Consider the following 23,592-nt stretch of genomic DNA (forward strand, 5'->3'; position numbering starts at 1 on the left):
TAAGGGTCAGAGAGACAGAGGTGAGGGAGCCCACTCTTACCACCTGCCGGCGATCTGACAGGATGTCCAGGATCCAGCTACAGAAGGCAGGGTGAAGGCCGAGGTCTCTGAGCTTCTTGTCGATACTTCACGCCTTCTTATGGCTACTGCTCTGCCCATGACTGCAAGGAAAAACAGGCCATGTACTCAAAGATCCTCATAACCGGCACATTCTTGCTGCATTCCTCCCCATTTTAATTGTGTGGAAATATTAGACAGACTGAGCTTCTGTTTTGAAACCGCAGAAGGAAACTTATCTGAACTATTGTCATTTCTGAGGAATGCAGGTAAGTAGAAAAGGCTTCAATCTCGCATTACAATCTGCGGTAACTGGGATCAGGTGACCGGTGGGGGGTCTCCCATATCAATATCAGAATCAGGTTTAATAGCACCGGCAAATGTCATGACATTCGTTGTCTCTGCGGCAGCAGTAGAACCTAATTCATAGCAATAGATTTTAACAATTGTGAATTACTATAATATACATATTAAATAGCTAAATTACGTAAGTGGTGCAAAACTAAAAATAAAAAAAATGTAATAAACTTTTAATTGTGTGGTAATTCTGGAGCAAAGCTTAACTAAACTGTACACATTTATGAGAAGCTCAGAAAAATAGAAATGTCTAAATTCTCAAATGCATGGTTTTGTGTTAAATGTTTCACCAATATGGTGACTGAAGGCAGCTGCAGGTTCATGAGGGACTGTTACTGTCAGGTTCTGCAGTTCTTGCGGCTGCTCATCGCACCCAGGACTGAACCCTGGTCACTGAGCATTGGAGGAGTCTGTTCTGCTGATGTTAGCCTTAAACTAGACTGATGTTTAATATTGTGGATCTGTGAAAGATAAATCAGTTCTATATCAAATCCCGTGTCTCAGGTACTTACTGTCTCTACCCCACTCACAATGTACACTAGAGAGTCCTCTCGGCCCATCTGGTCCCTGTCCATGTTTCTGTTCCATATCAGTATATCAAAATCTATCCCTGCTGTTCCCCTCTCACTCTCCCTGTGATGACAGGTTGCAACTAGTCACCACTCCGTGGGATAGGAGATTTTCCATGAATTTCAGAGAATCATAGAAATCTATAGCACATGACATATCCTTTGGCTCTAAATGATGTCACGACCATGTAACTTACTCTGGAACCTGCCTAGAATTACCCTACCGCATAGGCCTCTATTTTCTTAATCTCCATGTACCTATTTAAGAGTCTCTTAAAAGACCTTGTTGTATCCGCCTCTATCACCGTCGTAGGCAGTGCATTCCACACACACACCACACTTTGTTTAAAAAACGTAGCTCTGACATCTCCTCTGTACCTACCTCCAAACACCTTAAGCCTATGCCCCCTTGTGTTAGCCGTTTCAGCCCTGGGAAAAGCCTCTGACTATCCACACAACCAATGCCTCTCATCATCCTATACACCTGCATGAATTTCCTGCATGCTTCTGTCCAGGCTGAATAACACAATGAGCTCACTGTGGTTTTAACGTTCTTCAGGGCTCTGGTCTAAGGCGGTTAAACTCCTTCTTCCCTGCTCTTTTCAAAGTTTTGTGTCATTTTCACTCATTTCAAAGGTCTGTGCCTCAGACAGCTGGTTTGCTTAAATGCGCCTCTAAAGTCTGACAGCAGATGAGCAAATGAATCTTCGATTGTGTAGAGTCAGAAACCAAAGAGTTACCAGCTTGAATCAGTGTGTTGGGGCTCCAGAAAGAGATGGGAATTAAGAGTTTACAAGGACGAGGAGGAAGAGGAATCCAACCAGCAGAATATGGCTACAAATGAAAGATCAGAAACATTTTGAAACTGTTTGATTGAAAAAAAAGGTGGTTAATTTCAGCAAAATACTGGAGGAAATCAACAGATCAGGCTGCAAATGTGGAGAGGAGTAAATAGGCAACGTTTAGGCCGAGTCCCTTCAGCATGCCTAGATTGTGTACTCCTCTGCTTAGTTGGTGCCTGAACTGCGGAGTTCTTCCAGCATTATGTGTGTGTGTGTGTTTACATTTCCAGCAACAGTAGAATCTCTTGTGTTTCATATCTGCATTTGTAACAAGGTTCTACTTTGGCATTAGACACGCGGAAAGTTTGCTGATAGTTTATGCATTGCTTATGGGAGCTGCTTTCTGCATTAAAAGAGCTGCTGAGTTTTCTACACACAAAAAAACCTGAGGTATGGACATGGAACCTGTGCTTGCAGAAACTTTTAATGGCTCCGTGATGACCCAGAAAGCTCTGCGCAACAATCTTCACTGTCGCTGAAACACCGATTGAATTGCAGTCTGTTCCTGAAAATTGCGCATGCGCGCAGTACTCAAAGGCCTCGAGAAATCGGCTCCAGGTAAGAGATATTCCCCGGCTGCGGGTGGGGGTTTTCAACACCGAATTCGGGACAATTGCTGTGAGCTCCGGACACCGTGAACCATAATCCCGGGACAGTCCTGTTCTCTTCCCTCTCTCTCAGCCCCACGATCCGTACATGGGCCCCGGGGAGCTTCCGGCTGATGAGGGAATGGGAACCGATGGATCTCTCAGACAGAGCTGAGCTCCAGCTGTCTAAATGCAAGGATTGGGAACTCGGAGAAAGGGAACAAAATCTTTTACATCACCAGCTGAGAAAAAAACACCTCTGTTCTGCCTTCAATCACAAACGAGAAAACCTGCAGATATTGGAAATCCAAGCAACACACACAAAATTGCTGGAGGAACTCTGGAAATCCAAGCAACACACACAAAATTGCTGGAGGAACTCAGCATTAGTACTGTTTTCCATAATGCTGTCTGTCCTGCTGAGCTCCTCCAGCATTTTGTGTGTGTTGCTTGTTCTGCCTCCTCTTGTTCTGGACCTTTGTACCCGTGGGAACATGTTTTGACCCATTCTCTCTGGGTACATAATGATATCAAACGCCTTTGTCCTGATCAACAAGTAGCTTTCACACACAAATGTGCCATTCTCCAATGAGACCTGCCCTTCCGTTCATATTCATTGGTCATCAGTCCCCTGGGGGAGGGTTCAGGGGAAATATTTATGTACAATACAGAAACCGGTGTTACCTGTGTGTGTTGTGGCAATGCAAAAGTTGCTGGAGAATTTGCAAGTGCGAGGAAGTGGAGTGATTTTGGAAATCTGACTTTTTAAAGCATCATTTAGCGAGCAAATCAGATATGGACGGTGTGCAAAAGGTCTGGCGAGAAAATCCTTCGTAACCCTCTACAGGCCTGCTGTATAGGTTGTGTGAGAGTGCAGATGAACTCAATCAAACCCAGAGGGCATCAGAGTTCTCATTTGCTAGCTGTTAAAATAAATACCTCTCTATTTAAAGTTCAGTGTGCACATGTTGTCAATGGGTAAAAATTGCACAGGCAAGATTTTTTGGCACACCGGTCATTACAAATTGGACGGGACATTGGTGGGAAGCTGGAGAGACTTCCAGTGTCCTTGACACCCTCACCTATAAGATGTGCATCCAGCTGCAGCTTGTAACCCTGCACGTTCGGGAGTTGGAGCTGGAAATGGATGAATTCCAGATCATCCAGGAGTTGAAGGGAGTGATAGATATGTCATGAAGAGAGGTGCATTGCACCCAAGGTGCAGGACACACGAAACTGTGTGAGAGTTAGAAAGGACCCTGTACAGATTACAGATGTGGAGGTGTTTGTTGTCTTAAGGCAAATTACCATGGATAAATCCCCAGGGCCTGACAAGTTGTTCCCTGGGACGCTGCGGAAGACAAGTGCAAAAATTGTTGGGGCCCAAGCACAAATATTTAAATCATCCTTAGTGACAGGTGAGGTACTGGAGGATTGGAGGACAGCCAGTGTTGTTCTGCTGTTCAAGAAAGGCTCTAAAGGTAAACAAGAAAATTTTATGTTAGTGAGCTTGACATCAGTAGTGGGAGAGTTATTGGAACATATGTGCAGCAACTGGATATATAAGTATTTGGATAGATGTGTTCTGATTAGAGATAGGCAGCATGGTTTTGTGCATGGTAGGTCATGTCTAACCAATCTTATAGAGTCTCTCGAGGATGATATCAGGCAAGTGGACGAAGGCAAGGCAGTGGATGTTGTCTACATGGACTTTAGCAAGGCACTTGACAAAGTCACATATGGGAGGTTGGTCAAGAAGGTTCAGTCACTCAGCATTCAAGATGGGATAGTAAATTGGATGATACACTGTCTTTGGGAGAAGCCAGACTGTGGTAGCAGATGGTTGCCTCTCTGACTGGAGGCCTGTGACTAGTGGTGTGCCACAGGGATCAGTGCTGGATCTGTTGTTGTTTGTCATCTATATCAGTAATCTGGATGATAGTGTGGTTAACTGGATCAGCAAAGTTGTGGATGACACCAAGATTGGTGGTGTAGTGGACAGCGAGGAAGATTATCATGGCTTGCAGTGTGATCTAGACCAGCTGGGAAAATGGGTTGAGAAACATAAAATGGAATTTAATGCTCACAAGTGTGAAGTGTGGCACCTTAGTAGGACCTAGAATTGCACAGTGACTGGTAGGGCACTGAGAAGTGTTGTAGAAGAAAGGGGTCTGGGAATACAGGTCTATATTTCACTGATAGTGGTGTCACAGTTTGATAGGGATAGAAAGAAAGATTTTGGCACATTGGCCTTCATAAACCAAAGTACTGAGTACAGGAGATGGATGTTATGTTGATGTTGTACAAGACATTGGTGAGGACTAACTTGGAGTATTGTGTGCAGTTTGGTCAGCAACCTACAGGAAGATGTAAAAGAGGTTGAAAGAGTTCAGAGAAAATTTGCAAGTATGTTGCCAGGTCTGGAGGACTTGGGTTATGAGGAGAGATTGAACAGGTCTGGGCTTTATTCCTTGGAATGTAGAAGATTGAGGCGAGATTTGATGGAAGTGTATCAAAATTGTGAGGGTTATAGATGGGGTAAGCGCAAGCTGGCTTTTTCCACTGAGATGGTGTGGGACGCCAAACAGAGGCCATGGGTTGAAGGTGAAAGGTGTAATATTAAGGGGAACATGCAGGTAAACGTCTTCACACAGGCAGTCATCCAGGTGTGGAATGAGCAGACAGCCCAACTGGTGCATGTGAGCACAATTTCAACATTTAAGAGGTTTGTATTGGTATCTGGATGGTAGGGGTATGGGTGTAGATAGGTTAAATAGTTCAACACAAGCTAGATGGGCCAAAGTGCCTGCTTCTGTGTTGTACTTTTCTGTGACTCTGTGACAAGAACAAGAAATAATACTAATGTTCATTTAATTCCTTTTAACAGCTGTGCGGGCCAACCATTCATCTGGGCAGGAAATGTTTACATGGCGTTAAAACTGTGGCACTGTAAATTGACAGTAGATAAAAGAAAATCCCAGCTGCACGTCCGTCAACATAGGCTATTTGTGTGAGAGTCTTTCAGTTACTGTGGGGCCAGGCACCCATGCAGCTCAGTGGGAACAGGGAATAATACCAATGGAGAGAGTCAAACTGAGCCAGGTCACAGATTGGAGATGGCAGAAATGCCCCATTCTTATAGAGACAGGAAGAGCATCAGAGAGTTTGATGGTCATTCCAGATACCAGCACTGTGCCCAGATAGAAGATGATTTCTCTCTCCAACTTGGGTTGAATCTCACAGAAACAGTGTGATGGCAGATCACACCTTGGTGACTAAAGTGATCTCATCTGAAATGTTGTCCTTCACCCACTGATGGATTTTATAAATCTTTTTTCAGGTTAAAAACGACAAGGAATTTATCTATGAGGATCTCGAACACAACACGCCAGTTTTGCTGTCTCTGTCCACGCTTATAAGAAGTGGAGCAAGGGATTCACTTGATCATCCTTCCTGCTCAGACTGTGAGGAGGGATTCACTCGATCATCTGACCGACTGGCAGGCCTGTCAGTTTACACAGGGGAGTGGCCGTTCACCTTTTTAAACTGTGGGGATTCAAGGTCATCTCATGAAGGTACATCAGCAAGTTCACACTGGGACAAGGCCATTCACCTGTTCTGTGGTGGGTCTTCTCACCTGTGGACACACCAGTCAGTTCACACTGGGCAGAGGCTGGTCATCTGCTGAATTTGTGGGGAAGGATTCACTCGGTCATCTGACCAAATGGCTCACCAGCGGGTTCACACGGGCGAGTGGCCATTCACCTGCCCGGAAGGTGGGAAGGGATTTACTTGCTCTTCTAAACTGAAGGTACATCAGAGAGTTCACACTGGAGAGAGGCCGTTCTCCTGCTCAGACTGTGGGAAGGGATTCAATCAGTCATCCACCCTACTGACTCACCAGCGAGTTCACACTGGAGAGAGGCCATTCATCTGCTTGGACTGTGGGAAGGGATTCAATTCTTCATCTAATCTACAGAGACACCAGCGAGTTCACACTGGAGAGAGACCGTTCACCTGCTTCGACTGTGGGAAGGGATTCACTGAGTCGACTAGCCTACAAGCACACCAGTCAGTTCACACTGGAGAGAGGCCATTCACCTGCTCAGTGTGTGGGAAGGGATTCACTCGATCAGCTCAGCTGAAGGAACATCAGAGAGTTCACACTGGAGAGAGGCCATTCACCTGCTCAGGCTGTGGGAAGGGATTCACTCGGTCATCTGACCTAATGGCACACCAGCGAGTTCACACCAGGGAGCGGCCGTTCGTTTGCTCGGACTGTGGGAAGGGATTCACTTGGTTATCTAATCTGAAGGTACACCAGAGAGTTCACACTGGGGAGAGGCCGTTCACATGCTCAGTCTGTGGGAAGGGATTCAGTCAGGCATCAAACCTGCAAGAGCACCAGAGAATTCACACTGGGGAGCGGCCGTTCACCTGCTCAGACTGTGGGAAGGGATTCACTTGCTCATCCCAACTGAAGGTACATCACAGAGTTCACACTGGGGAGAGGCCATTCACCTGCTCAGACTGTGGGAAAGGATTCAATTCATCATCCCAACTGAAGGTACATCAGAGAGTTCACACTGGGGAGAGGCCGTTCACCTGTTCAGACTGTGGGAAGGGATTCATGCAGTCATCCGAACTAAAGGTACATCAGCGAGTACATACCGGAGAGAGGCCGTTCACCTGCTCAGACTGTGGGAAGGGATTCACTTTGTCATCTAAACTGAAGGTACATGAGCGAGTTCACAACGGAGAGAGGCCATTCACCTGCTCAGACTGTGGGAAGGGATTCACTTTGTCTTCTCACTTACTGAAACACCAGTCACTTCACACCGGGGAGTGGCCATTCACCTGCTCAGTCTGTGGGCAGGGATTCTCTGAATCATCCTCCCTGCAGAGACATCAGTCAGTTCACACTGGGGAGAGGCTGTTCACCTGCTCAGACTTTGGGAAGAGATTCTCTCAGCCAAATCAACCCTATGTGCATCATTGAGTTGATTGAGCTGGAATGAGGCTGTTCACCTGCTCTGAATGTGGGAAGCAATTCACTCAGTTATCTGAACATATGTAACTCTCGCTTAGGCTAGCAGCTTAATATAGGTGGTGATAGCCTCCCAGCCCAATCTTATCTAATTCTACTTTAGTCTGTTTTTTAAGCTTAGCTGAATAAGAAATGATCTGGCCATGCAAAAATGCTTTAAATGTATCCCATATAATTCATTTGGACGTACCCACTATATCATTAAAATGAAAGAATTCTTTTATCTGGGTTTCAATAAAACCAACAAAGTCAGAGTTTTGCAATAATGTCTGAGACATGTGCCATGTGCTATGTTGAGCAGGCAAGAATGACATAAATTCAAAACACAAACTCAAAGGTGCATGATCAGATATAGCAATAGCGTCATTTTCACAATTTTTAACACTAGGCAGGAAGCGGGGATTGATTATAATATAATCAATCCTCGAATATTTTTTGTAAACATGTGAAAAGAAAGAATATTCTCTGTTACCGGGGTGCAGATATCTCCATAATTCGATCAATCCAAAATTGATCAAAAAGGAGTTAATAAGTGACACAGAGTGAGTTGGAAGTCGCTGATTGGATGAGCTCTTGTCAATCATAGGATTTAAACAACAGTTAAAATCCCCACCCATTATCACATATATTCATTTGAATCAGGCAGTAAAGCAAATATCTTTTCTAAAAAAAGAAGGATCATCTAAGTTAGGACCATACAGATTGACCAAAACAATTTTTCTGTTACAGATCACTCCTTTGACAATTAAAAATCTACCATTCGAATCTGACTCAATATCCTCTTGAATAAATATATTAGATTTAATAAAGATGGACATGCCTTTAGTTTTACTCTGAGAAGTAGAGTGGAACTGCAAACCTCTCCACCATCCAAAAAAAATCTATTTAGATCTCCTGCCCTGATATGTGTCTCTTGAGCAAAAATTATATCAGTTTGGAATCAGTTAATAGTTTTGTCTATTTTTCGTTTAATAGGATGATTCCAACCACAAACATTCCAACTTATTACATTAATCTGTTTAAATACCATATTATAATTTTATTATACTTTATACCTGCACAGAGCACATACCAATACAGGATGATCAAAAATGGTGGTGATGAAGAATACAACCACATAGAAAACACCCATGCTCCAGAACCACCCAAGAGGAAAAAAAAAACTCCTAATTCTAACCCCGCCCACCTCCCTGAAAGCCCAAAATAAAAGGCAAGCAACCTATGATAGCATACGAAGCCAGGGACCACTCTGTCTGTACAGACTCTTGATGCCCAAATTACTGAAGCCGAAATTCATAAAGCTATTTTTTCAATGCAATCTGGTAAGGCCGCTGGACTTGATGGCTGTCCTGGAGAATTTTGTAAAAAAATTGGAAAATTGCTTTTTCCGGATATATGTTGGAAATGTCTAAGGATTCTGTTTTGAAAGGTGATTTACCCTCTACTTTCTATGAGGCTTCTATTTCTTTAATTCTTAAAAAGGATAAAGATCCTACTGACCGTACTTCATATAGACCTATTTCATTATTGAAAGTCGATGCTAAGATTCTGTCAAAGATAATGGCCAATTGGTTAGATAATATTTTGGGTAAAATTATTTTTAAAGATCAAATAGGCTTTATAAAGGGTCGTTTTTCCTTTTCAAATGTTTGGAGACTACTTAACATTATATATTTATCCTCTTTTAAAACTCCACAATGCGTCGTCTCTTTGGATGCTGAAAAAGCATTTGATCGAGTTGAAATATTTCTTTAATGTTTCAGAGAAATTTGGCTTTGGTGTTAATTTTAATAATTGGTTTGGAACGATATATAAAGCTCCTATTGCTACTGTTGTCAATAACAACTGTAGGTCTCCTTTTTTTCAGATTTCACAGGGGACAAGACAAGGTTGTCCATCAAGTCCTTTGTTATTTACTTTAATATTAGAACCCCTTGGTATTGCTCTTCGTGAAGCTAAAAATATTCATGGGATTTTTGTGAATGAGACCATTCATAAGATTTCTCTTTACGCTGACTATTTATTGGTTTATGTATCTAATCCCGAAGAATCTATTCCTGCCTTGCTAAAATTATTCAATAAATTTGGAGATTTTTCAGGATATAAAATAAATGTTAGTAAAAGTGAATAGTTTCCTTTAAATGAACCTGCCTCTATAAATGATAATACTCCTTTCAAAGTCACAGATTCTTTCAGATATTTAGGTGTTATAATCACTAAAAAATATAAGGATCTTTATAAAGCCAATTTTGTTCCTTTGGTAGACTCTATGAAGTATTGATTTAATAGGTGGAGTCCACTTACCTTTTCACTTGTCGGTCGTATCCATATAGTTAAAATGATGATTTTCCCAAAATGTTTATATTTATTTCAGAATATCCCTGTTTTATTGACTAAGAAGTTTCTTTGATCAGATTGATTCTATTATTTTAACTTTTATTTGGAATAATAAAAGACCAAGAATTAGTAATTGTCACTTACAAAAGTTGAAAAGGGATGGAGGTCTCACTTTGCCTAATTTAAGAATGTATTACTGGGCTGTTAATGTGTGATACATGTCCTTTTGGTTATATTGGGTTGATAAGAATGATTGGCCAATTTGGGTAGACCTGGAATTGAAAGCTGTGAAACAGTTTTACTGAACCTCGTTATCAGGAGTTGCTTTACCTATACAATTAGCTAAAGTTGTTAATTTAAATCCATACCCTGTGATTAAGCATTCATTACACACTTGGCTCCAGTTTTGCAATTTTTGAAAATTTTAATCTTAAAAAATTTAAACTTTGTAGTTTAATTTATCAAAATTACTTTTTTAAGCCGCCTTTGAGTGATCCAATTTTTTTACTTTGGAAAAATAAAGGGGTTTTTTTTGTTTTTTTTAAAGAAGATAGATTGGTGTCTTCTGAACGATTAGTTGATAAATATTATCTTTCATACTCACACTTTTTACAATACCTTCAAGTTAGACATTTCTTACAAAGATATTTAAATAATTTTCCTTGCGTATTGGAGGCTGACCTGTTAGATACTATTATGAGTATGAACCCTTTGACGAAGGGTTTATTGGAAGAAATTATATTTTTTTTATTACAATGGGATAAGTGTTCTTTATTTAAGATTAAACAAGATTGGGAGAAGGAACTCAATTTATCTCTTATGACGAAGGATTGGACACGGATTCTGAAGCTGAACTCTTCTTCAATATACGCTCGTCATTCACTATTCAATTTAAAATTGTACATCGTTACCCTTTGATGAAGGAGAGACTGTCTAAAATATTTCCTAATGTTGATAGTTATTGTGATAGATGTAAAACTGAGACAGCTATGCTGACACACATGTTTTGGTCTTGTTCTATACAGGAACAGTTCTGGAAGTCAGTTTTTTCGACAATTTCTAAAGCGCTTAAAATTAATTTACAACTTAACAAATTAACTGTGCTTTTTGGAATAATTCCTCAAAATATCCGTGGTCTCTCTATATCTGACCAACATGTTATTGCATTTGTTACTTTGATAGCTGGGAGGGCCATTTTGTTGAAGTGGAAGGATACATCAGCTCCCACTTTGTCACAATGTTTCTCTCAAGTGATGCTATGTCTTAGTTTGGAGAAAATTCGAAGTCGAACCTTTGAACCTTTATTTGATTTTGAGAAAAGATGGGATTCATTTGCTCGTTATTATTATTTGAGTTAATTGGTAGATTTCCTCCACGATCTAATTGTAAATTTTGGTATATATTTTTTTTTCTTGCTGGCGGATTGCTGTTTATTTTTAGAAGCTTTTTGTATGACGCATGGCTCCGGGTTGTACACCTAATGGGGTTTCCCCCCACTTTTTCCTGCTGAGTAGGGTTTCTATTTAATATCAACAAAATTTTTCAATCTAGAAAATAATGTTTTTTTCCTTGAGACATTGTAAGTATCGCTTACTTTGATGTACTCGTGTTATTTTTGAATAATAATAAAAAGATTTGAAAAGAAAGAAAGAAACTGCCGAGATACAGTCGGCTAAGAGCCAAGTGCTGATAAATGGGACCCGTGTAGAATTGATGAAGTTCCTGTCTCTTTCTCCATTAATGTTTCCTCCTTACGGCAAAACTAACCCTCTCACTGTGTCAGAATCAGTGATGAAATCCGGCCCCAAACACTGTGCTTTCATCCCTGCACATTATAACTTGAACCATCTCACTGAGGGTCTGATGGAGACACAACCCCTGCCCTCTGCACATGTGATCACATCTCCCCTGCTTCTGACATTTCAAATACCCTCAGAATGGTTTTCTGATTCAGTCTGAAGGTTATGGTACATTCAGCTCATCATCAGACCTGACAAACCATGTCTTCCCACAGCTGGTTCCACCTGTTGGTGTGTCCTCTTTCCTCCACCTCCAGGGAAGCTGCATCTCCACACAAACTCCTCACTTGAGATGAATGTCTGTACCCGTGACACAGGAAATCACATCACTGTCTCTCTCCTGATACCATCCGGGACGGGAAGCGGTACCGCAACATAAAAGCCAGGACCAACAGGCTCCGGGACAGCTTCTTCCACCAGGCCGTCAGACTGATGAACTCACAGAGATTTGAGTGTACTCTATATTACATTGTCTGTTTTATTTATTGTAAACTATTATAAATTACTATGACTGCACGTTGCACATTTAGGTGGAGACGTAATGTGAAGATTTTTACCCCTGATGGATATAAGAAATAAAGTCAATTCAATTCAAATCCTGATTCCGTGTCTGACCTGCTCGCCTCCGGCTATCCTCCGTCAACAAGCTTCTTCCTCAGTCACCATCTGTCAGATTATAAAAAACAATTAAAACGATCTATCAGACAGCTGCTGTACCCCTCCACCCCTGAACAGGTTCCCCTGTTAAAACTCTCTGCTCAGCCCCTTCCCTATTCCCTTTCCCTTTCAGACTCTCGATGTGCCAGCAGATCCGAATTCACCGTGTGGACATTTCTACCCCACAGGAGGCTGTACAAACCCGTGTCCTTCTCTGATGCACAGCTCAGTGACCCCAATCCCTGTCTGCACTCGCAGCCCATGACGGTGACAGCTGTCCTAGACTCTGTAACTCACAATCTTGTAACACATAATCTTGTTCACAGCAAGTTTAGACAGTCATTAATATGAAGAGAGAATTGTTGTTTCCTGAAAGGACAGGCGAGCGAAGCTGTCTGATCCAATTCACCAGATGGTCCGGTGTTTACAAGTTAATTTGTCCCGGGACCCACACCCACACCCACTCATAACCCCGACCCACACAGACAGACAGACAGACAGACAGACTGTCCCTTCGCCCCAAACCCCCTGCAGAACCACAAGGAATTGATCCACGGTCCGGGCTCGGTCGCAAAGTGAAAAGCGGGGCTGAGGAGAGCCCGGAGACGAACACCCCGCTGCCCACTCCACCAACAACACGGCACAGCCGGACACATCTCACAACACCGGATCCGGTCCCGATGAAACCCGAATTTAATTTTGTTGTTCCAGATCGGACCCAACAAAAGGTGTTTTAAAATTGAAGCGCTCCTCTCACGTGACGTCACACAACAGCCCCTCCCACGCGCCTGACGTCACCCATGGTCTCCCCGTATCTGCATCTGCTGTCACGAGCACGGTGCCTTACGTCACACACGCGCTGCTGTGCTCGAACTTTTTCGGTTTAACGGCTGAGCTACTCAGCACGAGCCACGCCCCCTCCCCGAGCAGTCAACAGAGGAATTGAACTGATTGCGGAGCTGCGCTATTCCCATTGGTGCGAAGCGATGTCAATCACTGGTTACACCCAATAGTGGAGGCGGACCAGCCGAGGGGGCGTTACCCCGTCCTCTGGCGCAGCGCGACCTGTCCGTTAAAGCGGAACAAATCCCAAAGTAAATGTCCGCTTTCTGATTTATTTCCATTTCCCTCCGAGGGAAGTTGGGGCGTTTGTGAAGCGTCTCCTGCGGCCGGAGTCTGATGTATCGCTGAGAGGTAGGAGGAGACCGCTCGGCCCGTCGGTTTGATGCCGGTTCCCCGGGGAGGGAGAGGATGAAGACGGTGAGAGAGGGGGCGGACAGGATGTTTGTCCCGGTGGGGACAGGAGGGGCTCATCTGTGGAAATGTCTGAGCCCACGGTGGTGGCGATTCACCACATTGGGGGGCAAACACCGGCAGACTGTTGCCCTGCAAGCGGGGCCAATGGTCCGGGCAAAGTGGGGATGGGAGTCGCGTTGGGGGCCCGGGTGGACCGGTCCGAGGTTTTATTGAATGACAGGACGGTGTGGAGGGGCCGAGAGGCCTGCTCCTGTTCCTGGTGTCTGTGTCTTCAAATACAAGGAATAACCAGACCCTTCCCGGGCCTGCAGGATGTCCCAGTCGGTGTTGTAGAGACCGGTGCTCGGAGTCCAGTTGTTCCCAAACTGTGTCAACTATTTGGCTGAGAGACCAAATCCAACATTTCCAAATCTGTTACTGACACAAAATGTATGTTCATAGAAACATAGAAAACCTACAGCACAATTCAGACCCTTCAGCCCACAAAGCTGTGCCGAACATGTCCTTACCTTAAAATTACCTAGGTTTACCCATAGCCCTCTAATTTGCTCAGCTCCCTGTACCTATTCAAAAGTCTCTTTAAAGACCCTTTCATATCCACTTCCACCACCATTGCCGGCAGCCCATTCCACACACTCACCACTCTCTGAGTAAAATACTTACCCCTGACAATCTCCTCTGTCCCTACTCCCCAGCACCTTAAACCTGTGTACTCTTGTGATAGCAATTTCAGCCCTCGGAAAAGCCTCTGACAATCCACATGATCAATGCCTCTCATCATCTTGTACACCCCTATCAGGTCACCTCTCATCCTCCAGCTTGAACTCCATCTGTCACTTCTCAGCCAAGTTTTGCATCCTATCAAAGTCCCGCTGTAACCTCTCCTCCGTCGCTCCAAGGAGAAGAGGCCGAGTTCACTCAACCTATTCTCATACAGCATGCTCCCCAATCCAGTCAACATCCTTGTAAATCTCCTCTGCACCCTTGTATAGTTTCCACATCCTTCCTGTAGTGAGGCAACCAGGATTGAGCACAGTACTCCAAGTGGGGCCTAACCAGGGTCCTATATAGCTGCAACATTACCTCTCAGCTCCTAAGTTCAATTCCGCGATTGATAAAGGTCAATGCACCATATGTCTTTTTAACCACAGAGTCAACGTGCATAGCAGTTTTGAGTGTCCTATAGACTCGGACCTCAAGGTCGCTCTGATCCTTGGCACTGCCAAGAGTCTTACCATTAATACTATATTCTGCCATAATATTTGACCTACCAAAATGTACATAGAAACACTTATCTGGGGTTAACTCCATCTGCCACTTTACAGCCCAGTTTTGCACCCTATCAATGTCCGATGTAACCTCTGACAGGCCTCCACACTATTCACAACACCCCCAACCTTTGTGTCATCAGCAAATTTACTAACCCATCGCTCCACTTCCTCATCCAGGTCATTTATAAAAAGAGTAGGGGTCCCAGAACAGATCCCTGAGGCACAGCATGCCTCCTTACTTTCTCAGTGAGCCTATCATGGGGTACCTTGTTAAAGATCATCTGAAAATCCAAGCAAAACAACATCCACTGGCTCTGCTTTATCTATCCTGCCTGTTATTTCCTCAAAGTATTCCAAGACATTTGTCAGACATAATTTCCTCCAAAGGAGTCCTGCTGAGTTTGCCCTACTTCATCAGGCGTCCCCAACTACAGTACCCAAAAAACTCACCCATAATACACACTATCACCTTCCTGACCACTGTGGTCAGCCGAACTGTCCTATAACTCCTTTATTCTGCCTCCCTCTCTTAAAGAGTGGAGTGACATTTGTACTTTCTAGTCTACCAGAACCGTTCCCAAATCTAGTGATTCTTGATACATTTTAAGAGAAAACTAAGGGGGAAATTATTCATTCAGAGGCAGGGACAGTGTGCAATGAGCTGCCAGAACAAGTGGCAGGGATGATTTCAACCTTTAAGAGAAGTTTCCTTTGGTCCATGGATGAGAAGGATATGGAGGGCTATTGTCCAGGTGGAAGTTGTTGGAACTCGGCAGCTTTGGCACAGACTAGATTGGCCGAATGGCATTTTCCTGTGTTGTGGTGTTCTATAACTCTAATAACTTCACAATCTCTTCAGCTATCTCTTTCTGAATCCCGGGGTGTTCACGTTCTTGTCCAGGAGTCTTATCTACCTTCAGGCCTTTCAGCTTCCGAAACACCTTCTCTCCTGGGTAAAAGCATGTAACCTCACTTCTGCCCCAGTTACTCCCAAATGGTTGGCATTTATGTAATAAATTTAATGACACAATTGTAGTGGGTTACTTCAATCTGTAGGACAATTGGGAAAGTCAGCTTTGTGTCAGATCGGAAGAGAGGGAATGTATCAAATTCCTACGAAAGGGCTTTTTAGAGCTGCTGATGGTTGAGCCTACTCGGGGAACTACAATCTTTGATTGGGTATTGTGTAATAACCCAGATCTTATTAGGAAGGTTAATGTAAAGGAACCATTAGAAGGCAGGGACAATAATATGATTCAATTCCTACTGCAATTTCTGAGGGAGAAGCATAGGTCACATGCGTAGTATTGCAATGGAACAAAGGGAATAACAGAGGCATGAGAGAGGTGATTCCCCAGGTGGATTGGAGAAGGATACTCGTGGGGATGATACCAGAGCAGAAATGGCTGACGTTTCTGAGAATAGTTCATAATGTACAGGATCGATGTGTCCCGATGAAGTAGCTCTCAAACAGCGGGGCAAGGCTACTGTGGCTGACAAAGGAAGTTAAGGACTGTATAAATGTGAAGGAAAGTGCATATAAGGTAGCAAAAGTGAGTAGGAAGTTAGATAATTGCGTAGCTTTTAAAATCCAAAACAGGCAACGAAAAATAGATGAGAATGCTAAAGGTAAAATATATGGGCAAACTAGACAATAATATAAACTAGTTATAAAAATGCGAAAGGGAGGCGAGAGTTGATATTGGACCGCTGGAAAGTGATGCTCATGAGGTAGACATGGGGAAGAGATGGTAGATGAACTTGATAGGGACTTTGCTTCCGTCTTCTCTGTGGAAGACTCTAGCAGTGTGCCAGAGATCCGTGAGTGTCAGGGAGGAGGAGTGAGTGCCATTGCTGTTACAAAGGAAAACGTGCTAGGCAAACTCAGGTTCTTAAAGTGGATAAGTCACCTGGACCAGATGGACTACATCCCAGAGTCCTGATAGAGGTTGCTGAAGAGATAACAGACGCATTGGTCATGACCTGTCAAGAATCACTTGATCCTGGTCTGGTCCTGGAGGACAGGAAGATTGCAAATGTCAATCCACTCTTTGAAAACGGAGGAAGGCAAAAGAAAGCAAATTATAATCCAGTTAGCCTAACCTCGGTGGCTGGGAAAGTGTTTGAGTCTATTATAACAGATGAGGTTTTGGGCTACAAGTAGACTAATGATAAAATAAGTCAAAGCCAGCATAGCTTCTGTACAGGGAAATCTTGCCTGATCAGTCAGGGCAGTACAGAATATATCAAGGAGGCAGGTGCATGGGGTTGAGTCTGAACAATGATCAGCCATGATAGAATGGCGGAGCAGACTCGATGGGGCTGAATGGCCTAACTCTGCTCCTATATTTTATCGTCTTATACTGCTTGTGTTTTACACAGTGAAGATTGACACAAAATACTTATTACATTTGGCTGCTATTTCTTTGCTCTATTACTAACTCGCCAGCATCATCTTCCAGCGGTTCAGTATCAGCTCGTGCCTCCCTTTTACTCTTTATGTATCTGAAAAAGAAATTTTGATGCTTGATATTATTGGCTCACTTACCTGAATTTTTCATCTTGTCTCTCCTGTGTGTTTTTTTCAGTAGTCTCCTGCTGGTTATTTAAAAGCTTTCCAATCCTCCAACTTCCCACTATTTTCTTGCTATTTTATATGACCCCACTTTTGTTTTTATCAAAACAGGAGAAAATCTGTGGATGCTGGAAATCCAGGCAACACATACACAAAATGCTGGAGGAACCTAGGAGGCCAGACAGCATATATGGGAAATAGTAAACAGTTGACGTTTAGGTCAGAGACCCTTCATCAGGACAGGGAAAAAAAGATGAGATGTCAGAGGAAGAAGTGTGGGGGTGAGAGGGGTGGAAGAAGTTGGAGGTGATAGGTGAAACTGGGAGAGGGCGAGTAGTGAAGGGAAAAACTTTCTAGGATATCATTTCCTTAACGATTCTCGAAAGATCATTTCCAATGCCTCCACATCTCTTCAGCCACCACTTTCATATCTCTGGGGTGTACACCATCTGGTCCAGGTGATTTATTTACCTTCAGACCATCTCTGTTTCCCAAGAACCTTCTCCCGAGTAACGTAACTTTACACATTCTGACCACTGACATCTGGGACTTTCATATTCCTGCCAGTGTCTCCGACAGATAAGAGTGATGTACAATACTTATTCAGTTCATCTGCCATCATCTTGCACCCCCACCCCATTACTAACTCTCCAGCATCATTTTTCAGTGGTCTGACATGCACTTCCGCCTGTCTTTTACACTATATGTAGCTGAAGAAAAATTTGGTATCCTTTTTAATACTACTGCCTAGCTCACCTATGTATTCCATCTTCCCCTTCTTATTTATTTTAGTTGCATTCTGTTGGTTTTTAAAAGCTTCCCAATCCTCTAACTTCCTGGTAATTTTTGCTCTCTGCACTCTCTTTGGTATTTATGTTGTCTTTGGTTTCTCTTATCAGCCACGGTTTTGTCACCTCACCTTTAGAATACTATTTCCTCTTTGTGATGTATATATCCTGTGCCTTCTGAATTGCTTCCAGAAATTCCAGCCATTGCTGCTCTGTTTTCATCCCTGCCCATGTGCTTTTCAAATCAATTTTGATCTTTTATTTTCTTATGCCTCTCTAATTCTCCTTATTGCACATCTGACATTGGCTTCTCCTTCTCTAATGTCAGGGTGAATTTGATCACATTAAGATCACTTTCCCTTAAGGGTTCTTTGAACTGAAGTGACCTAATTAATTCAGGTTCATTACAACACCCAATCCAGAATAGCTGATCCCCAAGTGGGCTCAAACTCGAGCTGCTCTAAAAAAGCATCTTGTAGGCATTCCAGGAATTCCTCCTCTTGAGACCAACACCATCCTAATTTTCCTAATCACCTGCATGACAATCCCTCATGACGATTGTAACATTGCCCTTTTGGCACGCATTTTCTACCTCCCTGTGTAATCTGTGGACCGCATACTTACTACTGTTTGGAGGTCTCCATACAATTCCCATCAGGGACTTTTTTTTTTACATTTATTGTTCCTTAATTCTACCCACAGATTCTACACCTTCCAACTTTAATTTTACCAGAAGAGCCACACAACCCCACTACCAGCTTGTTCTTTCAAGAGGCATGTAAGTATCTGGGAAACAAGAGGACCTGCAGATGTTAGAAATCTAAAGAACTACACAAAGTGCTGGAGGAGCTCAGCATGTCAGGCAGCATCTATGGACAAAATTTAGTTCAAGGTTGAAAAAAAAACTGCCAAACAGAGCTTAATAGTTAACAAACACAACAAAGGCAAGAATCACTACTGTAGCCTACTGACTCTCACAGCTATCTGGACTATTCCTCTTCTCACCCTGTCCCTTGAAAAAATGCCATCCCCTTCTCGCAATTCCTCCATCTCCGCTGCATCTGCTCTCAGGATGAGGCTTTTCATTCCAGGACGCGGGAGATGTCCTCCTTTTTTAAAGAAAGGGGCTTCCCTTCTTCCACTATCAACTCTGCTCTCAAACATATCTCTCCCAATTCACGCACATCTGGTCTCACTCTATCCTCCCGCCACCTCACTAGGAATAGGGTTCCCCTTGTCCCCACCTACCACCCCACCAGCTTCTGGGTCCAACATATAATTCTCCATAACTTCCGCCACCTCCAACGGGATTCCACCACTAAGCACATCTTTCCCTCCCCCCCCCGCTGCTTTCCACAGGGATCATTCCCTACGTGACTCCCTTGTCCATTCATCCCCCCTATCCCTCCCCACTGATCTCCCTCCTGGCACTTATCCTTGTAAGCGGAACAAGTGCTACACATGCCCTTACACTTCCTCCCTCACCACCATTCAGGGCCCCAGACAGTCCTTCCAGGTGAGGCGACACTTCACCTGTGAGTCGGCTGGGGTGATATACTGCGTCCGGTGCTCCCGATGTGGCCTTTTATATATTGGCAAGACCCGACGCAGACTGGGAGATCATTTCGCTGAACACCTACGCTCTGTCCGCCAGAGAAAGCAGGATCTCCCGGTGGCCACGCATTTTATTCCACGTCCCATTCCCATTCTGATATGTCTATCCATGGCCTCCTCTACTGTAAAGATGAAGCCACACTCAGATTGAAGGAACAACACCTTATATTGTCTATTTTCTATTGTCTATTCCATCTGGGTAGCCTCCAACCTGATGGCATGCACATTGACTTCTCAAACTTCCACTAATGCTCCACTTCCCCCTCGTACCCCATCCGTTATTTATTTATATACACACATCTTTTTTTCTCTCTCCTTTTTTCCCTCTGTCCTTCTGACTATACCCCTTGCCCATCCTCTGGGCTCCTCCCCCCTTCTTTCTCCCTAGGCCTCCTGTCCCATGATCCGCTCATATCCCTTTTGCCAATCACCTGTCCAGCTCTTGGCTCCATCCCTCCCCCCTCCTGTCTTCTCCTATCATTTTGGATCTCCCCCTCCCCCTCCCACTTTCAAATCTCTTACTAGCTCTTCTTTCAGTTAGTCCTGACGAAGGGTCACGGCCCAAAACGTCGACTGTACCTCTTCCTAGAGATGCTGCCTGGCCTGCTGCGTTCACCAGCAACTTTGATGTGTGTTGTTTGAAATTCCAGCATCTGCAGATTTCCTCGTGTTTGCACGAAGAACTTGCATCAATACAGTACTGACATTGGCTATTTTTTATCAAAATATCTTGGTCCCATTTCAATCAGTAAAATTTACAAAGATAAATAAGAACTTTAGAAAACTTTAGAAAAAACCATTTATACTCAAACTCACTTCGATTAACCAATTGCCCACTATTGAGAACATCTACCATAAACGCTGCCTGGGGAGGACGAAAAGCATTATCAGGAATGCATCTCACCCTAACCATGGACTTTTTACTCTCCTCCCATCCGGTAAGCGCTATAGGAGCCTCCGCTCCTGCACCAGCAGGCACAGGAAGAGCTTCTTCCCTGAGGCTGTGACACTGCTGAACTTCTCATCACAGTGCTAAGCAGTATTGCATCTGTATTGTACTGCCTCAGTACTTTTATATTTGTGTGCTGTAGCACTTTTTTTTATTAGCAGTTATTTTGTAAATAACGCTATTCTTTGCATTTCTGGTCAGATGCTAAATGCATTTCATTGGTTTTGTATCTGTACTCGGCACAGTGACAATAAAATTGGATCTGATCTAATCTAACCTAATCTACCTTGGACAGAAGGAGAATGAGGAATAACACACATGAAAAAAGAAATCACACAAAAGTCAGATAAAACTTCTAAGTATATATAATCTTTCATCAAAAATGAACAGGATTCAGCACTCCAGGTGTGTCTATGCCATCGTGATAAGAAATACAGACCAGAAAACTTCAATGAGAGGCCAACTCAGAAAAATGAATCATCACTATGGAAGAAGACGTTAACCAGTGGAATGAGTATGACCCTCGATGGGAGACATCCCAATGATCTGAGCAGTCAAGATGTTGACAAGGAAGCATTGAGCACCTGACTGAGAGTTGGAGACCTCTTCCCAGAAACAGAGGGGTTCCTTGCAGAAATACAAGGTGGTTAACAAAAGGAAAAAAAAATACATGAAATACAAACAATCAAGGCAGCAAGTGCAGAAAATGCCAAGAGAAACTAAACACAATATAACACATTCCAGGATCCTGCAGCAGTTTAACTCAATCTGATTACTTACAAAGTTACAGTCAAGTGGCAAATGTTATTCACCAAACTCTTGCTTTAAAATACAAACTCATGATTGACGCCCATAACTTCATTGAGGCACCATAAATTCAAGCTTACATAGAAACATAGAAAATAGGTGAAGGAGTAGGCCATTCGGCCCTTCGATCCTGCACCACCATTCAGTAGGATCATGGCTGATCATACAACTCAGAACCCTGTACCAGCCTTCCCTCCATACCCCCTGATCCCTTTAGCCACAAGGGCCATATCTAACTCCCTCTTAAATATAGCCAATGAACCGGCCTCAACTGTTTCCTGTGGCAGAGAATTCCACAGATTCACCACTCTCTGTGTGAAGAAGTTTTTCCTAACCTCGGTCCTAAAAGGCTTCCCCTCTATCCTCAAACTGTGACCCCTCGTTCTGGACTTCCCCAACATCGGGAACAATCTTCCTGCATCTAGCCTATCCAATCCCTTTAGGATTTTATATGTTTCAATCAGATTCCCCATCAATCTTCTAAATTCCGATGAGTATAAGCCTTGTCGACCCTGCCTTTCATCATATGAAAGTCCTGCCATCCCAGGAATCAATCTGGTGAACCTTCTTTGTACTCCCCCTATGGCAAGGATGTCTTTCCTCAGATTAGGGGACCAAAACTGCACACAATACTCCAGGTGTGGTCTCACCAAGGCCTTGTACAACTGCAGTAGTACCTCCCTGCTCCTGTACTCTAATCCTCTTGCTATAAATGCCAGCATACCATTCACCTTTTTCACCACCTGCTGTATCTGCTTGATCCAGCCAGAGACAGAACCTCACAATTTATATGACAGTAAATACATTATTACAGATAGGATAATCTAAAATAACCATCTGGATATAATATTACAGGATAAACAAGCAGGAACAACTCCCTCAATAGATATAACCATTCCCAACACACACGTGCCTCGACCAGTGGAGCATCTCACCACAGGCATTGTTTGTGTCATCGGTCAGACAACCAAATTATTTTCTCTGCCAATTAGCTTCCAAATGTTGCTACTCTGTCACTCGTTGCCATACCCCGCTACTGATTTCCTTCTCCTCATCATACATTCTTACCTCGACCATAGTCCTGAGCCCCAATCTCTGCCCTGTGCAGACCTGCCTCTGGTTCCTGACCCTGCTCTGTTGAACATCCAACTAATGGTTTCCCATTCTGCTTTCAGTCTTTAGAGGACAGTGGTGTTTTCGAACAACCCTTTAAGAAGTAGGGAAAATGACACACAATGTGGAAATGAGCCCTGAATAAGGAGATGCCAATGGCATTCTTCCTCAGCCCTGAGACTTGAGGGGGGAAGAACATCTCAGACAGAACAACTTCTTCGGTCTGCAGTAAATTTAAGGGAAACCTCTTCACCCACAGAATGGTGACTGTTTGGAACCCATCACCACAGGGAGAGCAAGAGGGGAACAACAGGGGAGGATTTAAAAGGACTGTCATGGAACAGAATTACTGGCAGGGTCCAGATGGCCTGAGTCGACTCTCTACTGTAAACTAGGTGTGTTATAAATTCATTAAGTACTGGAGACAGAGTTTAAAATAGAACTGATTTATTTGTCACAGATGCAGAATATTAAACTCCAGTTCCATTAAAGGTGAATATGCAGCAGAAGAAACTCCTCCCATGCCCAGTGACCAGGGTGCAGAACTGGGTGTGGTGAGCAGCAGCAATAATTGCAGAGTTCAGCACCGACAGTCACTCTCGAAATTGAATCAGCAACAGTGATGGACAAATATCCAGCATGAAGCTTATTGAAACTTTCTCCCCAGTGTGAACCCGGTAGTGCGTCACAAGTGTAACACGATGTAAGTTTCACTGCTAATGTAATGGCCTCTCTGTAATGTTTCACTGCTGAGGTGATGGTTTCTCTGGAGCAGCAATGTGAAATGAAATGAAATATCTTCATTGTCATTGCATAGTACAATTTGACATGCACCAATACAGCGAAAAAGAGTTTGCAACTCTCATACTCAATGCTATAAAACAAATAAAATGAATAAACAATAAATAAAATCAAGTAACCAGCCAGTACAAGCAATGTCCAGCAGTACAAAAACACAGCTCAGAT

At 43.4% G+C, this 23,592-nt stretch overlaps 1 protein-coding gene across 1 annotated transcript; it reads left to right on the forward strand.

Annotated features, from left to right (window-relative positions):
* Window positions 1-2,282: 2,282 nt before the first annotated feature.
* LOC140206989 (uncharacterized) lies at window positions 2,283-12,170 on the forward strand. The gene is made up of 2 exons (XM_072275306.1): window positions 2,283-2,383; window positions 5,753-12,170. Exon 2 carries the CDS (start codon window positions 6,137-6,139, stop codon window positions 7,409-7,411), a length of 1,275 nt encoding a protein of 424 aa, XP_072131407.1. The 5' UTR covers window positions 2,283-2,383; window positions 5,753-6,136; the 3' UTR covers window positions 7,412-12,170.
* Window positions 12,171-23,592: the final 11,422 nt, after the last annotated feature.

This window comes from Mobula birostris, chromosome 13 (assembly GCF_030028105.1).
Source record: "Mobula birostris isolate sMobBir1 chromosome 13, sMobBir1.hap1, whole genome shotgun sequence".
Lineage (NCBI taxonomy): Eukaryota > Metazoa > Chordata > Chondrichthyes > Myliobatiformes > Myliobatidae > Mobula > Mobula birostris.